This window comes from Hydra vulgaris, chromosome 15 (assembly GCF_038396675.1).
Source record: "Hydra vulgaris chromosome 15, alternate assembly HydraT2T_AEP".
Classification (NCBI taxonomy): Eukaryota; Metazoa; Cnidaria; class Hydrozoa; order Anthoathecata; family Hydridae; genus Hydra; species Hydra vulgaris.
In genome coordinates, this window is record NC_088934.1 from 54825001 (window position 1) to 54843648 (window position 18648).

At 27.3% G+C, this 18648-nt stretch overlaps 1 protein-coding gene across 3 annotated transcripts in view; it reads left to right on the forward strand.

Annotated features, from left to right (window-relative positions):
- Positions 1–18294, forward strand: part of LOC105848468 (ubiquitin carboxyl-terminal hydrolase CYLD) — a 134832-nt gene extending 116538 nt beyond the window's left edge. For all 3 annotated transcript variants that reach the window (XM_065820032.1, XM_065820030.1, XM_065820031.1), the window contains 2 exons: positions 7777–8103; positions 17745–18294. In XM_065820032.1, the coding sequence (XP_065676104.1) occupies positions 7777–8103; positions 17745–17923 (506 nt within the window). In that variant the 3' untranslated portion in view covers positions 17924–18294. The remainder of the gene's footprint in view (positions 1–7776; positions 8104–17744) is intronic.
- The last annotated feature ends 354 nt before the right edge of the window (positions 18295–18648 follow it).

Genomic DNA, 18648 nt, shown 5'->3' on the forward strand with positions numbered 1-18648 from the left:
ACATCTAACTATAGATCTATATATATATATATATATATATAGATAGATATAGATATAGATATAGATATATAGATATATAGATATAGATAAGATATATAGATATAGATATAGATATAGATATAAGTTATATAAGATATAAGTTATAAGTGCATCTGCTGAGGTTATCAAAAAAATGCACAAATGATGTGACAAAATATCATCGATTGTTTTGGAACTTTTAAAACAGACTAAAATTTTTGAAGATAAAAGATAAATGTATCAACAGCAACAGCACAAGAGTTCAAAAAAATAAAACAAAGCTAAAAGAAACTTAAGTTCGTTGATAATTCAAATAACTAAAGAATTTAATATCAAAAAAGCATTGAAAACAACATTATTGTATGTGGAATCGCAGATCAAACTACTTATGGAAAAACAAATAAACAATTAAAATGATAAACAAAGTATTGAAACGATGCTAAAAAAAATTAGGCCTGATTTTTTAATAAAAAAAAGAATAATTCAGCGAACAAAAAATACCAAAAAACTAGAGAAGCCTGACCTCATCTTAGTTGAACGAGTAAACAAAGAAACAGAAAAATTTATGATATGAATTCCAAAAAGTTAATAGGTGATATCAATTGCAAAAATATTTGTGTTAACTAAGATAAAACTGAAAATGAGAGATTGTTTGGCAGTGAGCTTAAAAATTCAAAAACACTAGAAATGCAGCACTTACTTGCAAAATTGAGGGAACAAATGGTATGCAGCTATTACACAGTTTTACAAAATTATTATTTACACTACTATTTATACTATTTACAATGCACAAAAAAAAAACTATTAATTTTTAAAATGATATTTTAAAAAACTAAACTTATGATGTTTTATAGAATAAATGCAAGTGACGTTGCACTGTGTATTACCTTAAATTTATGTTGACTTGTCAAATTGCGCTTATATAAATCTTTCATTCAGTTCTTATATTTGCAAATATAAAAACTGAATCTCAGTTCATGATAATAAATAGTTAAAGATAATAGTTATAAGAGTTAGAAGTTACTGGAAGAGAAAAAATGAAGTTTAAAAAGCAAGATAACGATTAACAGGCAACTTAAAAGTTTGCAAATTATATATATCAGGAAATCAAGATGAAGGGAGGAAATTCCTGAAAGGAAACTCCTGAAAGGACTGATATACAAAGAAAAAAACTTGATAGATGAGAATTTTTGGAGCACTTAGAAACAGTCACAGTAAAAGGATGAGACTTGATTGAATGGCGAGTAACACAAGAACGAATTTAGTAAATGACACAAGAGACACTAGTGCTTTAGAGCAGCGCCCATTATAGTATTTATAGAAAAGAGAAAGAGAAGCAACATTATGACAATGTAATAATGATTAAATGGTTGGAGCAACCTTAGCAAATGCTGATTTTGTGATGGATTTGGTATATGGTTTCTAAGAAAAATCAAAAGTAAGAAATAATCCTGGAAAACAAAGGTAGATGACTCATCAAGTACATTACCGTTCATAAATATAGAAAGATCTAGATTGTTGCGATAATAATTAGCTAAAAAAATTTGAGTTTTATCTTAGTTAAAGTTCATCAGCCACTAAGAGCATTATACTGTAGCCAAAGTGAGATCTTTTTCAAACTCAAATTCCCCCTCCAAGCAATCAGAGAGTGCTGGCTTCTTATCAAGACAAGAATAAATAATATCATCAGCAAACATTACCACTTTAGATGTGAGAATTTCTGGGAAAAATTCTGTTAATGTAACTTAAATATAGGTAATTTAAGTAGAGGGCCGAGGATCGAACTGTAAGGAACTCCTGAAGTTACATTAAATGAATAAGAATGCTATCCATTAAGGACCACTTTTATACTAGGATTGGTAATGAAAGATTCAATAATCTTATAGATGTTACCTGATACACCATAAGACCAGACTTCTCCATTTAGCCAGCGCATTTGCGTTCAAGTAATTTTCGCTTGCCCACACGCTTGCAAAAATTTTGGCAAGCACATAAAAAGGCGCCAAAAAAAAATAGTTTTTTAATATAAAAATAGATTCTACGACTAATCTTTGACTAATCTTTTTTTTTTATCTTTTTTTTTACTTTTACGGAAAATAGTAAATGTAAAAAATATTTTGAATATAATAAAAATGTAATAGAATAGTATGAACTATGTATGTATAAATTATTACATTTAGAACTTAAATAAAATGTTAGTTTTGCTGTTCTTAAAGTAAATTCTTTTGAAAAGATACTTTTTTGCAGTTTTTATTTCAATTACCTCCATTTAAATTAAATGGTCCTTTTTTTTTTTGGTTACTTCATTTAGAATTTAAATAAAACATTAGTTTTTATGTTTTTATTTTAATTACTTTGATTTTTATTTATTTGAAACGTTTTTTATATTTTTGTCTTTTTTTTTTTGTCATTGTTTATCTAGAATAAAATAAAGTCTTCGTTTTGTGTGATTTTTAAAGTTATTTTATTTAGAATTTAAATAAAATGTTTGACTTACCGTTTTTATTTTAATTACATTGTTTAATATTTAAAATTTAAAATGTTTTTTAATTGTTATTTTTATGTCGTTTTTATTTTAATTATTTTATCTAGAATTCCAATAAAATGTTTGTTTTACCAGTGTTATTTTTTTTATTATTTCATCTAGCACTTATTCACTTATTTACTTGGAAATCTGAAATTTCAAATTTAACCTATTTACATAATGCACATAACAATATGTAAAAATCAAGAAAATCAGAGATGGTGACCCTCAAAGTTTTCTTCAAATTGGTTGAAATATAATGATTTGACCCAAATATAGGTTTATTGATCTTAGCAAACAATTCAGCTTTGTCTTTAGGTGGGGTGACAAAGTCAGAACCATACAAGTGAGGTGGAATAACAGATTACCCTTATTAAAGATACTGTTAAAGATTCTCCAGATGTCTCTAGAGCCTAATTTTTGAGATGAAGTATGAGGTTTCTGGCAATAGTAAACAGACGTCTTCATTTGGGAATTGCAACAGCACAATGAGAGGAAAACCATGGGGGAGATTGATGATTGCCTTGGAATCATTAAGAGGGAATAAAAAATTTCATACTAGCCTGAATCCAAGAAGTTACACAAGAAGCACATTTGTCAGCAGGAAATTGAAAGATTTCAACACAAGGGCCCTCAACGGAGAACGTAAAAGGAAAGAATCCCAGCCAGCCACAAGGCAGACGCAAGAGATACGATGATAGGTGGATTTTGATGATGAAGAATCAAATTGTGATCAGAAGCATGGGTGAATGTGAAGAAACCGAGCACTGCCTAGAATCAGAAACAAGACCCAAGTCGAGTAAAGAAAGTAAATGATTTTGACTGTCTGAAAAGCGAGTTGGAAAGTTAACTATTTGTGCTGAAGATTGAGTCAAAAGTTGTGGGCTTTAGCACCTGCAGAGTCACTGACACTAGAAATAAGCTATTCAGTGTAATGAGCATTAAAGTCACCAACAACAATGATTTTGGCTGAAGGATAAAAAAAAAGTGCTTTGTCAATTTGATCAGAAATAACATCGAAAAGCATGCAGTTTTGAGATGATTTGCATTTAAAAATTAATTCAGATGAAATAATTTCTAAATGCAGAATAAGAATCTATTAAAAAATTATAAAAACAAAAAACCAAACCAAAATTATACTAATACTAAAGAATTTTTCAAAAAAATTATCAACTTTCTGTAAAATGTTTTTTTCTATAATTTGAATTTTCTTATATTTAGGCATTCTTCCTGATGAACCTACAGAAAGTTAAACTGCTTAAGTGTACTAAGGCGACAAGACAATTTTTTTATTTAAAAAAAAAAAAAGCCAATAGTTTTTGTTAAATTTGATTGGTTGTTGCATTTATAACTTATGTATATCAAAGACTTTATAATTTAAGATTATACAAACTTTCTTTAAAGCGTTTAGAACTAAAAGAGATTTGTCTATATATATATATATATATATATATATATATATATATATATATATATATATATATATATATATATATATATATATTATTACTTTTTAGTAATATCTAATTGAAAAATTTTTAAATTTTGGGGCCCTTATGGTTAGCGATGACAATCCTGAAATCCCATACAAATTGTTCATCCCAAAATCCCGGGGTCAGCGGTTGTCATAAAAAAAGTTAAAACTTAATTTGTAATTAAAAAATTTGTTCATTGTAAAATGTAAATATAGACTTTAGAATCTGCTTGGTTTTGTAGCTGTTTATTCTCTTTGGAATGTTTTCTTTTTATTCTCTCTCTTTTTGCATTTTATTAAAAATACAAACTAAAAATATTATTGCTTATCTGCAAAATATGTACAGTTAAACATATAAAAAATATATGATAATAAAGCAAATATATTATTAAAAATAAATAAAAATTTAGCGCTTGCTGATAGAAAGATCAACAATTTTTAATAGAAGGAATACCTTAATTTTATTTTGAATTTTCTAATTCATTCTAATTTCAATGTGTGTATGGTTTTAATTCCATTTTTAAGTCCACTCAATTTAATTACAAATGTGTGTTGGATTTACAAAAGTTTTTAACATCGGTTTAGTTAATGAAGTTATCAAAACACAGAAGGTTTATTAATTTATAAAAGTTTACTTAGTGTCTGTTTAATTAATGAAGTTATTCAAATACAAAAGGTTTATTAAATAAACTTTAGTTATCGTTATTTAAAATAGAAATTGTTTTCTGAAAAGGAACAATATATTCGAGATTCAAATGATTTATTGTTAATTAATAAAACATCTGAAGTTAAAGTTAAGCACTAAATTATTAACAAAAAGCAGGAAAATAGTAAAAATGTTTAAAAGGTCCCCAAGCAAAAATAAAAAAATAAAAGTTAAGTTTGGAAAGGTCATATATTTAATCATGGTTGCAAAACCTGATGGATCAGCTTGTTGCTTATGCTACACTGATGTGTGAAGTTAAAATTAAAAAAATTTTTGTGTTAAAAAGGCACTTCTAGATTTATAATTGAATTCCAACATTGATAATTCAATAAAGATGAATAAAAAGGAATGTTAAATAATATCTGATTTAGTAGTACATTTTACTCTATTAAAGCAACTGTGGGAGCACTTTGTCAACAAGATTTAAGTTCAATTCCCTCTGACATTACATTTGAGTTTATGTTGAAAAATATTCAACGAAAAGAGTCACTGAATTAATAAGAGGAGAACACCATTAAGGCGCTTAGTATATCATTATGGCCAGGTTACTTCATAAAAAATCCCAGAAGTTTTTGTACCAAATACAAGTACCCAAAATAAAAAAAATATGATTAACCTGATAAAGTGTTTAAACTCGGCAGATATATTTACAGCAGCAGACTTGAGTAGTGCTGAGTTGAGTTGTGTTTGGTTGAACCAGACTTTTTCAAGACACGAATGTGATAATAATGTCAAAACAATTAGGGAACAATTGAACGAAATAATGGAAAAAAGATTGGCAGCAATACGAACACAACCTATATAGATAGAAAAATAACTTTTAAAATTCAAAAAGAAATACTGTTCTTTGAAAGTAATACCTCAATATCTGATCACCTTTGAAAACATGATTATATACTATCTATACAGCCAACAAGTGTGTAGTCTGAACGAGCATTTTCAGCCAATGGATGTTTTTGTTCAAAAAATCAAATACGATTAAGTGATGAAGTGATTGACGCTTTGATTTTCTAGGGTAGTACTTTCAAAAACAAAAATAACTATAAAATGTATATTCATGCAACAATTGAACAATTCACAACTGTGTGGCTTTATTTACTAAAAAAGAAAGCTCATGCAGTGAAACATGCAGTGATTACAAACTTAACACCACACTGCATAAGACTGTTGAGGGTACCTAGGAATTAAAAGATTCTTTTCCTAAAGCCAGCTTACTCACTACCGTGCTTTAAAAATTGACAACATTCAGCTTCATTGAAATATGCTTGTTCAATGTTAGATATAAATTACCTCAAAATACCCTTCACAGTAAACATGAGATGACACAGTCATGATTTGTTGCAAGCCATCCTTTGACTGAAGGTTCCACTCCATGATACAGAAGATGGCGATTGCAAGAAAACTGTATCTACAAATGAAGAGTTCCTACTTTGTGTAGCTGTTGTTTCAGTGCTAAAATCAGTTCAAGAATTATCAGTTTTTTCATCATCAAACACAAAGATCCAAAATTACATGCTACCACGGAAAGTAGCAGCACTCATCGACTTTATCAAAAAAGAAAAAAGTATCCATTTTACTCAGGAAAGCAACCAATCAGTTGAGAAATTCATGAATAAGAGATTTCCAGGGTGAAGGCCTCATTTGCACTAGGCCATTACCTCCATTCATTTTTCTGTGGGCATCTTGATGTTGATGAAAAAATCAAGGTTATTCCTTTTAAATATTATCAGCGTAACCCTTTAACCAAAAGAATACTTTGAAAAATCTTCATTATCTGCCTCAAGCTCAAACAGTAATGCTGAAAACTATAAATTGATCTCAGCGAAGGATAAGGACACAAGGAAATTTACTTTTTTAATAACTTGATTTTATAAAAAACATTGTTTAAACTTTGCAAGCATAAAAAATTGTTTTTGAATTAATTTTTTTCCAGCTTTTTGTCGTTTTTAATCAAATATTTATTTTTAACTTTATTTTTATTATTTTAAATTTTTTAAATGTTTGTTTATTTGTTAAAACAGTGTTTCTGTATTAAATAGTTTGTTTTTTATTTTATTTTAAATTAAATATTTAATCCAGGAAAAAAACTCTTTAAGGTGCTATTTTTTTTTTGGGGGGGGGGATTAACATCATGGACCCACATCTACATTATGGATCCACTTTCAGTATCCATTGACACCTATCCACGTTATGGGCCGGATACATCTAGATTATTATACTTTGTTAATCCAAATTCTTATAAAGACTTTTATTTTCCAAACTTAAACAAAAATAGCAGATCTTCCTAAACAGCAGATTCTATTTAATCCTTTTTTAGTTTAAAGATCTACAACTAAAGTTTCAAACAAAAAAAGAAAACTTCTACAACTAAAGTTTCAAACAAAACAAGAAAAAAAATTGTGACTGTTTAAGGTTTTTCTAACACTAAATTAAGCTTTCTGTGCTTGAACTGATTAATAAGGACGTTTATGTTTTTGTTTCCATGTCAAGTTAAGTGCAAGTTATGAAAACATATTTTTAAATGAATGATCTACATATTAGTAGTAACTCTCTCAGCCTTGGGAAAGTGAATATATTTTATGTTTACATAAAATTAAATAAGAAAAATTACAATTTTGTTTTATTATTATAGTATAGTACTTTTGATTATTTTATTTTTATAAATAAATTGAAATTATAGATAAAATATAAATTTATTTATAAATAAAATATAAATTTATTTATAAATAAAATATAAATTTATTTATAAATAAAATATAAATTTATTTATAAATAAAATATAAATTTATTTATAAATAAAATATAAATTTATTTATAAATAAAATATAAATTTATTTATAAATAAAATATAAATTTATTTATAAATAAAATATAAATTTATTTATAAATAAAATATAAATTTATTTATAAATAAAATATAAATTTATTTATAAATATAAATCAGTTATTCAATTTGTGTTGCTTATTTTCATTTGTTTGTGGAATTCTAAAAATTATAATTAGAATTAATTTGTACAAAAATTTACTTTTTATTGTTTAAAATAATTTTTCCAGCTCAACATTTTTGTATAATTTGTGGTGACTCCTCTTCTTGCTATTGTAAAACCTGTGTGTGTGAATTTGGTTGGAACAATGTGTATACTTACTTGTGCCAAAAATGTTCAAGTATTGTTCATAGCCATAATAAAAGACATGATCATGAAGTGGTTGAACTAAGTTCTTTTTCATCAAATGTTTCTGAAGCAAACTCCCCAGCTTTTACAACCATGGAACTATTTGCTGTAATTTGTATTAAAACAAGTCATTATGTATCTTTTGTGAAATGTGGTGAAGGAGATGAAGCAAGCTGGGTTTTCTTTGACAGCATGGCTGACAGACAAGGTGAGAACTTTTATTTTTTAATTTGTTATTGTTATTATTATTAATAAGTACACAAGACACACACATATATATGAATGCAGCGTTAGATAAATACTGATGATGTCATACTGATATGGGTAGCTGCAGGGTTCCAGTACATACATTGACTATCTAGGTAGAACATGTAAAGGAGTGCTGCTACATTGACTATGGGTTCAGGGTGGCTGGCAACCTGGAAAAGTCAGGGAAATTCTAAACACTTCTAAAAAGTCAGTGAAAAGAGAATACATTAAATTTTCCGAAATTCATGGAAAAGTCAGGGAATTTCAATGGATTCATTAACAAAATATATATATTTTTTGTATATTAAAAACTAAAAATCTTATGTTATATATGCTATATAGTTACTTGTTGGTTGTCTGTTAGTATTTGTTGGTTGTCTGTTAGTATTTGTTGGTTGTCTGTTAGTGTTTGTTGGTTTTCTGTTAGTATTTGTTGGTTTTCTGTTAGTATTTGTTGGTTTTCTGTTAGTATTTGTTGGTTGTCTGTTAGTATTTGTTGGTTGTCTGTTACTTTCAAGTTTTGACGTACCACTTTCAAGCGATGACATTTCTTTTGATAATTTAGAAGTTAAGAATTTCTGGGTGTTGCAGGCTTGGACAGGAATGGCGTGCGATCAAGCACTCATGCTGACTATGCAAATGATATTATTTTTTAACAACTTGACCACGACTCTATAAATGTTTAAATGATTTTTAAACATTTTAGAAATCCGCTAAAAAAAGAAACGCTAGCTAAACTTAAACCAGGAAAAAGAAAATTGAAAAAGTAATAATGAAAAAAGAAAATAATTCCTTACAAAAAAGAAAATACATTTAAAATTTGCACTTATTTAAGTATATTTATGGTATAAGCTCTAAAGCAAAACTCAAAAAGCTCAAACACAAAGCGAAAATTACTTTTTGTTACGTTTTTAATTGCATTTAAAATATAGTACTTAAAAATTTATCTTTTGAAAGGTTTTATTAAAGTTACGCAAAATGAATTTACAAATTACTTCTAATAATTGTTTAATGAATGAACAAATTTTATTTAAATTACTAAAAAGTGTTTAATATATTATTTTTAAATTGTATAAACATTTATTTTTTCCAAAAAGTTGTAAAAAAATATATATTATTTAAAAAAGTACCGTAGTCTACTTAAAATAATAATTATTGTTTGTTTCATGCCCTGATTAGTCAAGTTAAAAAAAAAAGTTTTAAACAATTCTCAATTAAACAATGTAAAAATAGAAGCAAAAAAAATAAAGCAATTAAATCATTCCATTGCAACGAAAGATTTAGTTCAACTTTTTTATAATTTAAAGTAACTTAAAAAATTATCTTTTAAAAGATTTTTAGAAAGACATGGAAAAATAGTTTCAAACAAATTATTATACTTAAATTTATCATAAAACATGTCTACATAAAAAAAAAATTAAATATAACATTTGTTAATTTACACAAAATATTTAAAGCCTTTGTGTAAAATAAAACTTAAGAAAAAATCAACAATTAAAAGTTATTTATAACGTAACTTTTTTTTAATAGCATATAAATCATTAAAATATCAAAACCGCCGTGGTCAAATAGTAAAGAAAAAATATTATATATGTGGTCAGTTACTGCATGCAATCACACGCCATTCCAAGCCTGGTGTTGCTAGAAAACCTTTTTCTAAGGCTTCATTTAGTTGCTCACTAATAATTTTTGTTGTTTTGTTATCTGCGCATTTTGGTATTTTGTTATCTTCTTCACTTACTAAATTTACAACATTGTTCAAGGACTTTGTAGGGTGATTTAAATTTGATGCATTTAATCTATTTAGAAGCTTCAACAAAATTATTTTATTTTTAAAATTTGAAGATGTTTCAAAAACTTCACCTATGGTCATTAATTTGTTTTCTCCATAATTTAGATAGTGCAGTACACTACTTAATTTAGACCTTCGCTCTTCGATTCTAGAGGCATTAAATAGTTTTCAATTTGTTTTCAGTTCTTTTAGTTTAGTTAGCGTAAACTTTAACGTAATGTTATAAGGGTAATAACAATTTCATAGTCATTATCTGATATTTTTATAAAATGATTAATACTGATATCAATAAGCGTCTTTTTTATGCAATTTTTTAACTTATGAAACCTTTCAAGCATTGATATTGCTCTATCTTGTTTTACAATCTTTTATTAAATGAAGGTTTTTTCAAAGTCTTTTTTTACGTATTTTTAAATACAGCCATCGTTTTTAGTTAGTGATCTTTTAAAAACCAACACCATTTTTCTAACTTTATTAATCACAGGACCAATTGCTTTGCTTGTAATTATTATGTCTTCAATTATTTGATTATCCACTATAAAGCAACTCTCATCACCATTATCATGGCATCTGATTCACAGCTTTCACTAATTTCAGATTCATTTTCCAAATTTTTAATGTAGTCATCAACTTTCTCGACTAAATGTCTCTGTGTGCGATTTGATGCTGACTTATTATATAAAACTAAAATAATAGCCAGTTGATGAAGTTGATTAATCTGTAATAGTTTTTTAATTTTTCAACACATTGCTGTTTCACTTTCTTTGTTGTGCAGAAAATGTTTCCATATAGGGGTTTTGCTAAATAACTCAAATTTGTATATATATATATGTTGAAATGTATCTGTTTGAACCTGTTATTAAAGCTGTTATTTTGAGTGGAAGCTGATTTTTTTTTTGAATATTGTAAAAAAAAAATTTCATAGTAAACATAAAAACTCATCAAAAAAAACAATATGCACATATATGTACACACACGCACATACATATGTATGTAGTAAATGACAGGGGTCCTGGCCCTGGCTAAAAATGAGACTTTTTACAAGCCCGGCCCCAAAAAAATTATAAGATTTAACAGGGGTTGATAACAGGGGCTAAAAAAAATTAATAATACTTTTTATATTATAAATATATGCATGCATTTACTATTTATTAGATGATAGCATGTATATGTTTATATTTTTAAACTAATTCACTTCCAACAAGCAACCACGATTAAGTTATCAGTTACAAGAAAACAAAGGTTATTGTTAAAGAGCAAGGAAACGCTTAACTGAAGACTTAAAGGTTTGTAGGTTATGACAATCATACTTGTTGGTGATGGCAGATTTGATAGCCCTAGTCACATTGCTAAGTATTGCACTTACACATTTATGGAGCCGGAATCGGGGCATGTCATTGACACAACTACAATTTCTGTAACAGAAGTAGTGAATTCAAATTGTATGGAGAAAAAAAGGTTGCTAATAAAATTGCAAAAAAAATGGGTAATAATTAAACCACCAATTCAATAATTGGCATGTAGCTAAATTAATTTGTAAAAAAATTAATAAAGCGTTGAAAGTCAAGGGTCGTATGCAGCTTATTCATTGGGTACAATCTATAGTGAACCGTTTTTTGTGAAGTGTTGAAACATCTATGAAAACCCCCAACTAATGTATGAAAAATTTTCTTTTATTCTGTACCATATTCAAAATATACATGAATGGGGTTGATGTAAGTATTTTATAAAATATGAACATAAATCATATACGAAAGAAGAGTAAGAGAATTGAGATTGGTTAGATTCCAACTCTGACTCTTATAAATTTTTAGTTAATTTAGTAAAAAATAAAACTCTAGATGAAACATCTTACTGAAGCAATTCATACAACTAATGGTGAGGTTTTTAATAACTTATTGCTTAAGTTCATACCAAAACAGTATCCATTTTGATCATGATCACATGGTGATGGGTGTCTATTTCACGGCATTTAATCACAATTTTAATGCAAGCCGGTCATATTAAAGAGGGCGGAAATTGGAATAAAAAAAAGAAAGAGTAAAAACGTATCATGGTGCCAAAACTTAATGAATCTTAAGACCAGCTTATTGCAAGAGTAAAGAAGTGTAATATTAATTGTTAATGATGTCTCTTTAATGTTGCTATCTTGCATTTTACAAATTAACTATATATGAAAAAGCTGTATTATTTACTTATTTAAATTTTACTTTTTTGTTTTTTAAAATATATATATACACTTACTTATATTTAACTTTTGTTACTTAGCAAGAAATTAAATCAGTATAATCTTTAATATTTTAAAATAAAAATTTCACTATTTGTCAAATTTCTCAATTAATATTGTTGTTTATTCATACGCAATGTGCAGGTGGTTATTCATACGCAATGTGCAGGCGGGTGGGGAACCGAGGGACCCATGGCCCCCATACTTATTCAAGAAGATCTTTTTTTTTTTACAAAATAGTTTTTAGAAGTACTTTTTTGGTATATTAGGTTTTTTTGGTGCTTTGAATCTCCCTTTTCCCCCACCCCATTATTTACTATAATGTCACTCCGTGCCCATGTTAAAGCGTGTACACGAAATAAATGTGAAAGTAGAAAAACAACTAAAATAAAGTACTAATCAATTTTTATTTTGAACCAAGTAATAATTTTAATACAATAATATAAGAAAATCAAACATTAAAAAAAAATTAATTATTCCGGTGGGAATCTAATAAAATTTCGAGCTTTTGTTTTAATGGTACTCATAAACTTGCGCACAGTATAAGAGTCAAAACTATTTGATGCTTTTTTAAATAATATTTTAATATCTTTAATGTTTCTGTAAAGCTTTTTTGCTTTTTTCATTTTTCTTTTAATAATAGCCCAGTACTTTTCAATAACTCTCAATTCTGGGCAGTTTGGAGGATTTTCTGTTTTAGGCACAAATTTCAAATTATTCCTTTTATACCATTCCATAGCTAGTTTACAATAATGAATTGAAGCTAAATTAGGCCAGAACACACGTCTGTTATTGTGTGATTTAATGAGAGGTAAAAGGCGTTTGTTTAAACATTCTTTAACATATATTTGACCAGAAAGTGTGGACTTACAAATATAAGCTGCTGATTTTTTGCCACAACTGCAAATAGCTTACCAAATCAAAGCTTTTTTAGCAAACTTGTCATGTTTTGTGTATTTAAATTTCTTATCTCCTGTTTATTATATTTAGCAATATAATAAACAGCACCAGAAATTTGTTGATGATTGTACTTGATATAAGTTTCATCGTTTTCATTAAACAGAAATTTTTAGAAATAAAATTACATATGACTTTCTGCCGTGGGTTCTTGCACTTTTTTGTTGAGTTTCAAAACGGTTGGGCACTTTTCGTGCTTTGAAAGAATGAAAACCATATTTGTTTCTAACTTTTGCAATAAAACTATGAGAAAATCCATATATATTTTGCGCGTTCCCTTTTTGAAAAGCTTGGGTTATTTTTAAAACTGTTAACCAGTTTTCTAACTAGTTTTATATCTTAAAACCTTCCTTTCTTCCACCACCAGATTTGCGTTTGATCAATTTTGTTTGAGAAAAACGTTGAATTACACGACTAACGGTGTATGGATGTATATGCAACGATTTTGCTATCGAATTGTAACTACTATTAGGATTTTGTAAATATTTGTGTATAAATTTTTCTCTTACGTCTTCTTCTTTGTCATTTTTAAACCTAATTTCAAGTTAAATCCAAAAACTAACATATTTTTTTGAAACCACAACACGTTGTAAACAAAATACAAAACAATTAAAAAGATTTTAATACAACCACTGAAAAAAAATTATTAATAACTACATTATTTTTTTATTTTGATAAATACATCATTTTGTTATGAGAAAATAAGTTATAGCGGTAAAGAGACTGGAGACCAGTGTATTCAATTTAAGAACAAAACTAATATAAGTACTATACAAAAAATTAAAAATGATCCTGATTTTCATTCATTTTCTAAAAACAAGTTGTGCTAAAAAAATCACAAAAATATTTTTGTTATTAAGTGATAAATAATATTGTAAAAGAAAACATTTACTTCGCTGTATTTTTAAATCTAAAATCACAAAAATATTTTATTTTTGTTATTTAGTGATAAATAATATTGTAAAAGAAAACATTTCGTTGTATTTTTTAATAAAAGTAATATATAAAATAAAAGTAGTAATATAGGTTCGCTTCGCTATATTTTTATTATGCTAGTTTATTCTAATTTAAAGGCTTAATGATATGTGGAACAAAAAATAAAAACATGCTACAGCGAACGTTGTACGTGGAACAAAAAACAAAAACATGCCACTGCAGACTACTTATAAAGAGGAAAACCCAATCTAATTGTGTAAAACTGAACTGAGTTTTAAAAACTCTGCGGTGAGCAATAACATTTATTATTGAAACCAGATTTTTTTTAATGGAAAAATCTATGCAGATTTGAATCTCATGCTTTTGTTAAGATCTCATTCAATAGTTTGTTTCAAAAAGTTTATTCAACTTTTAACTTGTTTTCTAATGTTTATCTATGATATGAACACAACTTGTCTTGGCACTTGGGGATCCCTTTGGAAAATTTTTTTTTTTTTAATTTAGGTGCCCCAAGAAGTTCTTACAGTCTTATCACAGAGCACCGCTTGCCCAGGGGTGGGGTTTGAACCACAGATCTTTTTTTTCTGAGGCAAGTGCGCTACCACTGGGTCACAGCTGCTCAATTTTGAAATTGCTTATTCAACAAATCATCAATTTGTAATAGAGCATTTGTTATTTAATAATTCGTCAGCTGAGAACCAAGAAGCCGTCGATGTCCTTTTTTTGTTTTTCCGAGAAAATCAAGTTTTAAAATTTAATTTGTAAAGGCTTTCTGCCAAACTGATGAATTACCATCTCATTAATTTTAATCTTTTTTTGTTTATGTTTTTAATATGTTTATAAAACATGTTTATAAACAGTACACTAAAATATATGACAACATATAAACAATACACTAAAATATATAGCAACATAAACATATATAACAACATAAACATATAAACAATACACTAAAGTATATGAAAACATATATACAATGCGCTAAAATATATGACAACATATATACAATACACTAAAATATATGACAACATATAAACAATACACTAAAATATATGACAACATATAAACAGTACATAAAATTATATGACAACATATATACATTACTAGAAGATGGAGTTCTGTAAATGTCTTAAATGATTCTTCAAGAAGAAATCAAGAAACAGCATAAAGAGGTTTCATCAGAAAGATTTCAATATTCACGATTCTAACAAACTGATATTTTGAGAAGTTTTGAAGAACATGGGTTGTTAGTATGACTTTGAAGTCTATACCTCAAAAAACTGGTGATAACTAGCTGTCTAGGCTTTTCTCAATGAATCCAGATAATTCGGTAATCATTCATAAAAGTGTGTGGCTTAGAGAAAAAATTTTTTTTTTTGTTATAATTTTTATAATTTTTTAATTCACTAATATGCTTTATAAACATATTATTAACAAAAAACAAAAAAAAAATTTAAAACTAAAGAGATGGTAATTTGTCAGCCAATAACCAAGAGCCCACATTTTGTGATTTTTCTGTTTATTATCAATAAATATTCAACAATCAGTGGAGTATGTGTCCAATAAATTTACTCTTAAGAATGATACAACTTTTGTATCAGAAATTTATGATTTGTTGAATAAGAAATTTAAAAAAATGCAAATTCTTTTACTTGAGATAAAAAATAAAGAAATTGCTTAACTTGAAAAAATAAAGAAACTTGAAATATGATTTATTAATGAACTTGATAACGAATGAATGTTTTATGTAGATTAAGACAAATTAATTGTATAAATCATGTGTATTAAATGCATCCAGCAATATTGAAAAAACACATGATTGCTTTTAAAAACTTTATTTTAATAGCTTCATTGATGACTAATTTCATCAATTTCTTGTGTTACTGTTCATCGCTTATGTTACTTATATTAAATTTGTTAAACCTTTTGAACCAATTCAGGTTTTGGTTTAGCTTTTACTTAAATTTTTTAAGTAAATCAGTAAAAATATTTTACTGATTTTACTAAGTTTCGGTAAATTTGATTTTTTATTATACTCAAAAATGTTTTTTTATATTTCTTAACTTCTATTCCACAGGGCAGCGTTTGAAAAAAAAATTTCTGTTCCTGGGGGTTTCTTATGTAATTTCTAATGAAATGGCCTCCTAAACCCAAATATGACATTCATTTTGCTCAATCAGGTCAGGTTATTAAAATACAGCACACCTATTTCATCTAATACATTGCAATAATTATTTGTGAACTGAAAAAAGGCTCAATTTAACTCCTTTATTAACTTTAAACTTAAAAACAACTTTGAAGTAATCAAGTACTGTAAAGAAAAAATCTATTTCCTGAGGAATGAAGTCCTTGATGCCTCCGTTTGTGAAGAGTTATTGGTTCGTCGCGTTCAAGAAACTAACAATAGTCAGCTAACATGTTTATGTCCCAACGTACTTGATATCTGGTCTCCATCGTTTTTATATCCTTGTGGAATCTTTCACCCTGTTCCTCACTGTAATCTCCACAGTTTTCAGAAAAATAGTCAAGATGTGAAGAAAATGCATTTTTATTGACATGCGAGCTCCCAGTTTTTCGAAGCTTTTCATAAGCTCATTGACATGTGAAACATATTCAGAGCTTCTTTTATTTCCCAGAAATCCTTAATTTATTTTGCTGAACGTTTGCCATGCATCTCGTTCAATGCCTATCATTTTGATATCAAAATCTTTGTCTTTTAACAGAGTTCTAATTTTGGGTCCGTCAAATATACCTGCATTTAGCTTGACATCACTGATCTGTATGAACTTTTGCAATAGATACTTAAAAGCTTGGCCTTCTTTATTCAGTGCTTTTACAAAAAATTTCATCAGACCAAGTTTGATATGGAGAGGAGGAAATAAAACATTTTCTGGAGGGACTAGTGGTTCAGCTATACGTTGTAGCTGCCAATTGTGAATGCCTCCCGAGATGGCCAGTCTTTCTGCTTATAGTGAAGACTATCTGCCCTACTATCCCACAGGCATAAGAAGCAAGGGTATTTTGTATACTCCCTCCCCTTCCATTTCAAGTAGAAAGCACACAACCTGAAAAAAAAAAAGATTTATTTATAAAAAATCAAATATTAGTAAGTTAAAATATATTCCTATTTCTTTCTAAATAATTACCCACAGTTGCTAAAGTATTTTCAAAGGAAAGCTTTTTATTGACAAGAAAACTTAATAAGTATTTTACCTTAAGATCACCACATATTAGCCAATTGTGGTTGGAGTACTTGATTACATCAATCAATATTTTCATGTTCTTGTAGCTTTCTGTCAACTGAACTGAATGTCCAATAGGTACAGGTGCCATTTTATTTCCAATACGTAGGATATCTATGAATAAAATACCTTCCTGAAAAAAATCCTGTGACGGTTACGTGCGAATCTGTTTCCAATTGACTAATATATTTAACATGGTTGATAAGTTTGTATTTTTTAAAATTTTTACATGGTCCTAACCTACCTCTGTCTTAAACTGCCTCCCTTTCCCATTTATATATATATATATATATATATATATATATATATATATATATATATATATATATATATATATATATATATATATATATATATATATATATATATATAAAATCGTTAACCATTTATTTAATTGATATTTTTTTATAAAGCTTCGTTTACTTATTTTGACGTTTGTTTTTTAGGTGATCATGATGGCTACAATATACCAAAAGTGATTGAGGTGCCAAAATTGAAAGATTTTCTTTTGGCCAGTCCGTTAGATATTTCAAACATAAAAAAAGAAGAAGAGTTAGCGTTGAGGTTGTATGAAGATGCTTCGTTATGTTTTTATCGAAACACGCAAATGAGCATGTATACTTGAATTCTATCGAAACACGTTTGTGTACTTTTTTTTATCGACGCGTGGATATGTTCATGTACATTTGTATTATACTGAAACATTTAATTGAGTATGTGCATTTAAGGTTTGTCGTGGTTTTCCATACTTGATCCACTTTTAGTTGACGTTAACAAAACAATAGAGTTAATTCCACTTGAAGTCGTGGTGCCGCTGAGCATTGGCTATGAGATTTTCTGAAAAATGTTCATAAATTATGATTTGCTGCATTAACATTTTTTTGACAAAATGCTTTTAATAATTATATAGGCACTTAATAATTATATAGGCACTTAATAATTATATAGGCACTTAGTCTAAATGCTTTTAAAAACAATATATAGTAGCAACACCAATGTCAAACTTGTTCTGTAAATTTTATTGTTTATGCGACACAATGATCGCATAAATAATACCAATGTCAAACTTTTTCTTTAAATTTTCAGTGACAAAATAAGTCAGTAACTCTTCACTTGATACGAAATAACTTTTAAATCTTTTCGCTGATATGGAGGTCATTTTCAATACATGAGTTAATATATTTATATATATTAATTATAATAATAATATAATAATAAAAGAATTATATATTCTTTTATACTTTATTTAATTTTAATTTTTGAAGATTCAAATTTTCACATCTATTTTTTCTTTGGAGCCATTATTTCTAAAATTACATTTGTCTCTGATTCTTTTGAAAATTAAGTTTA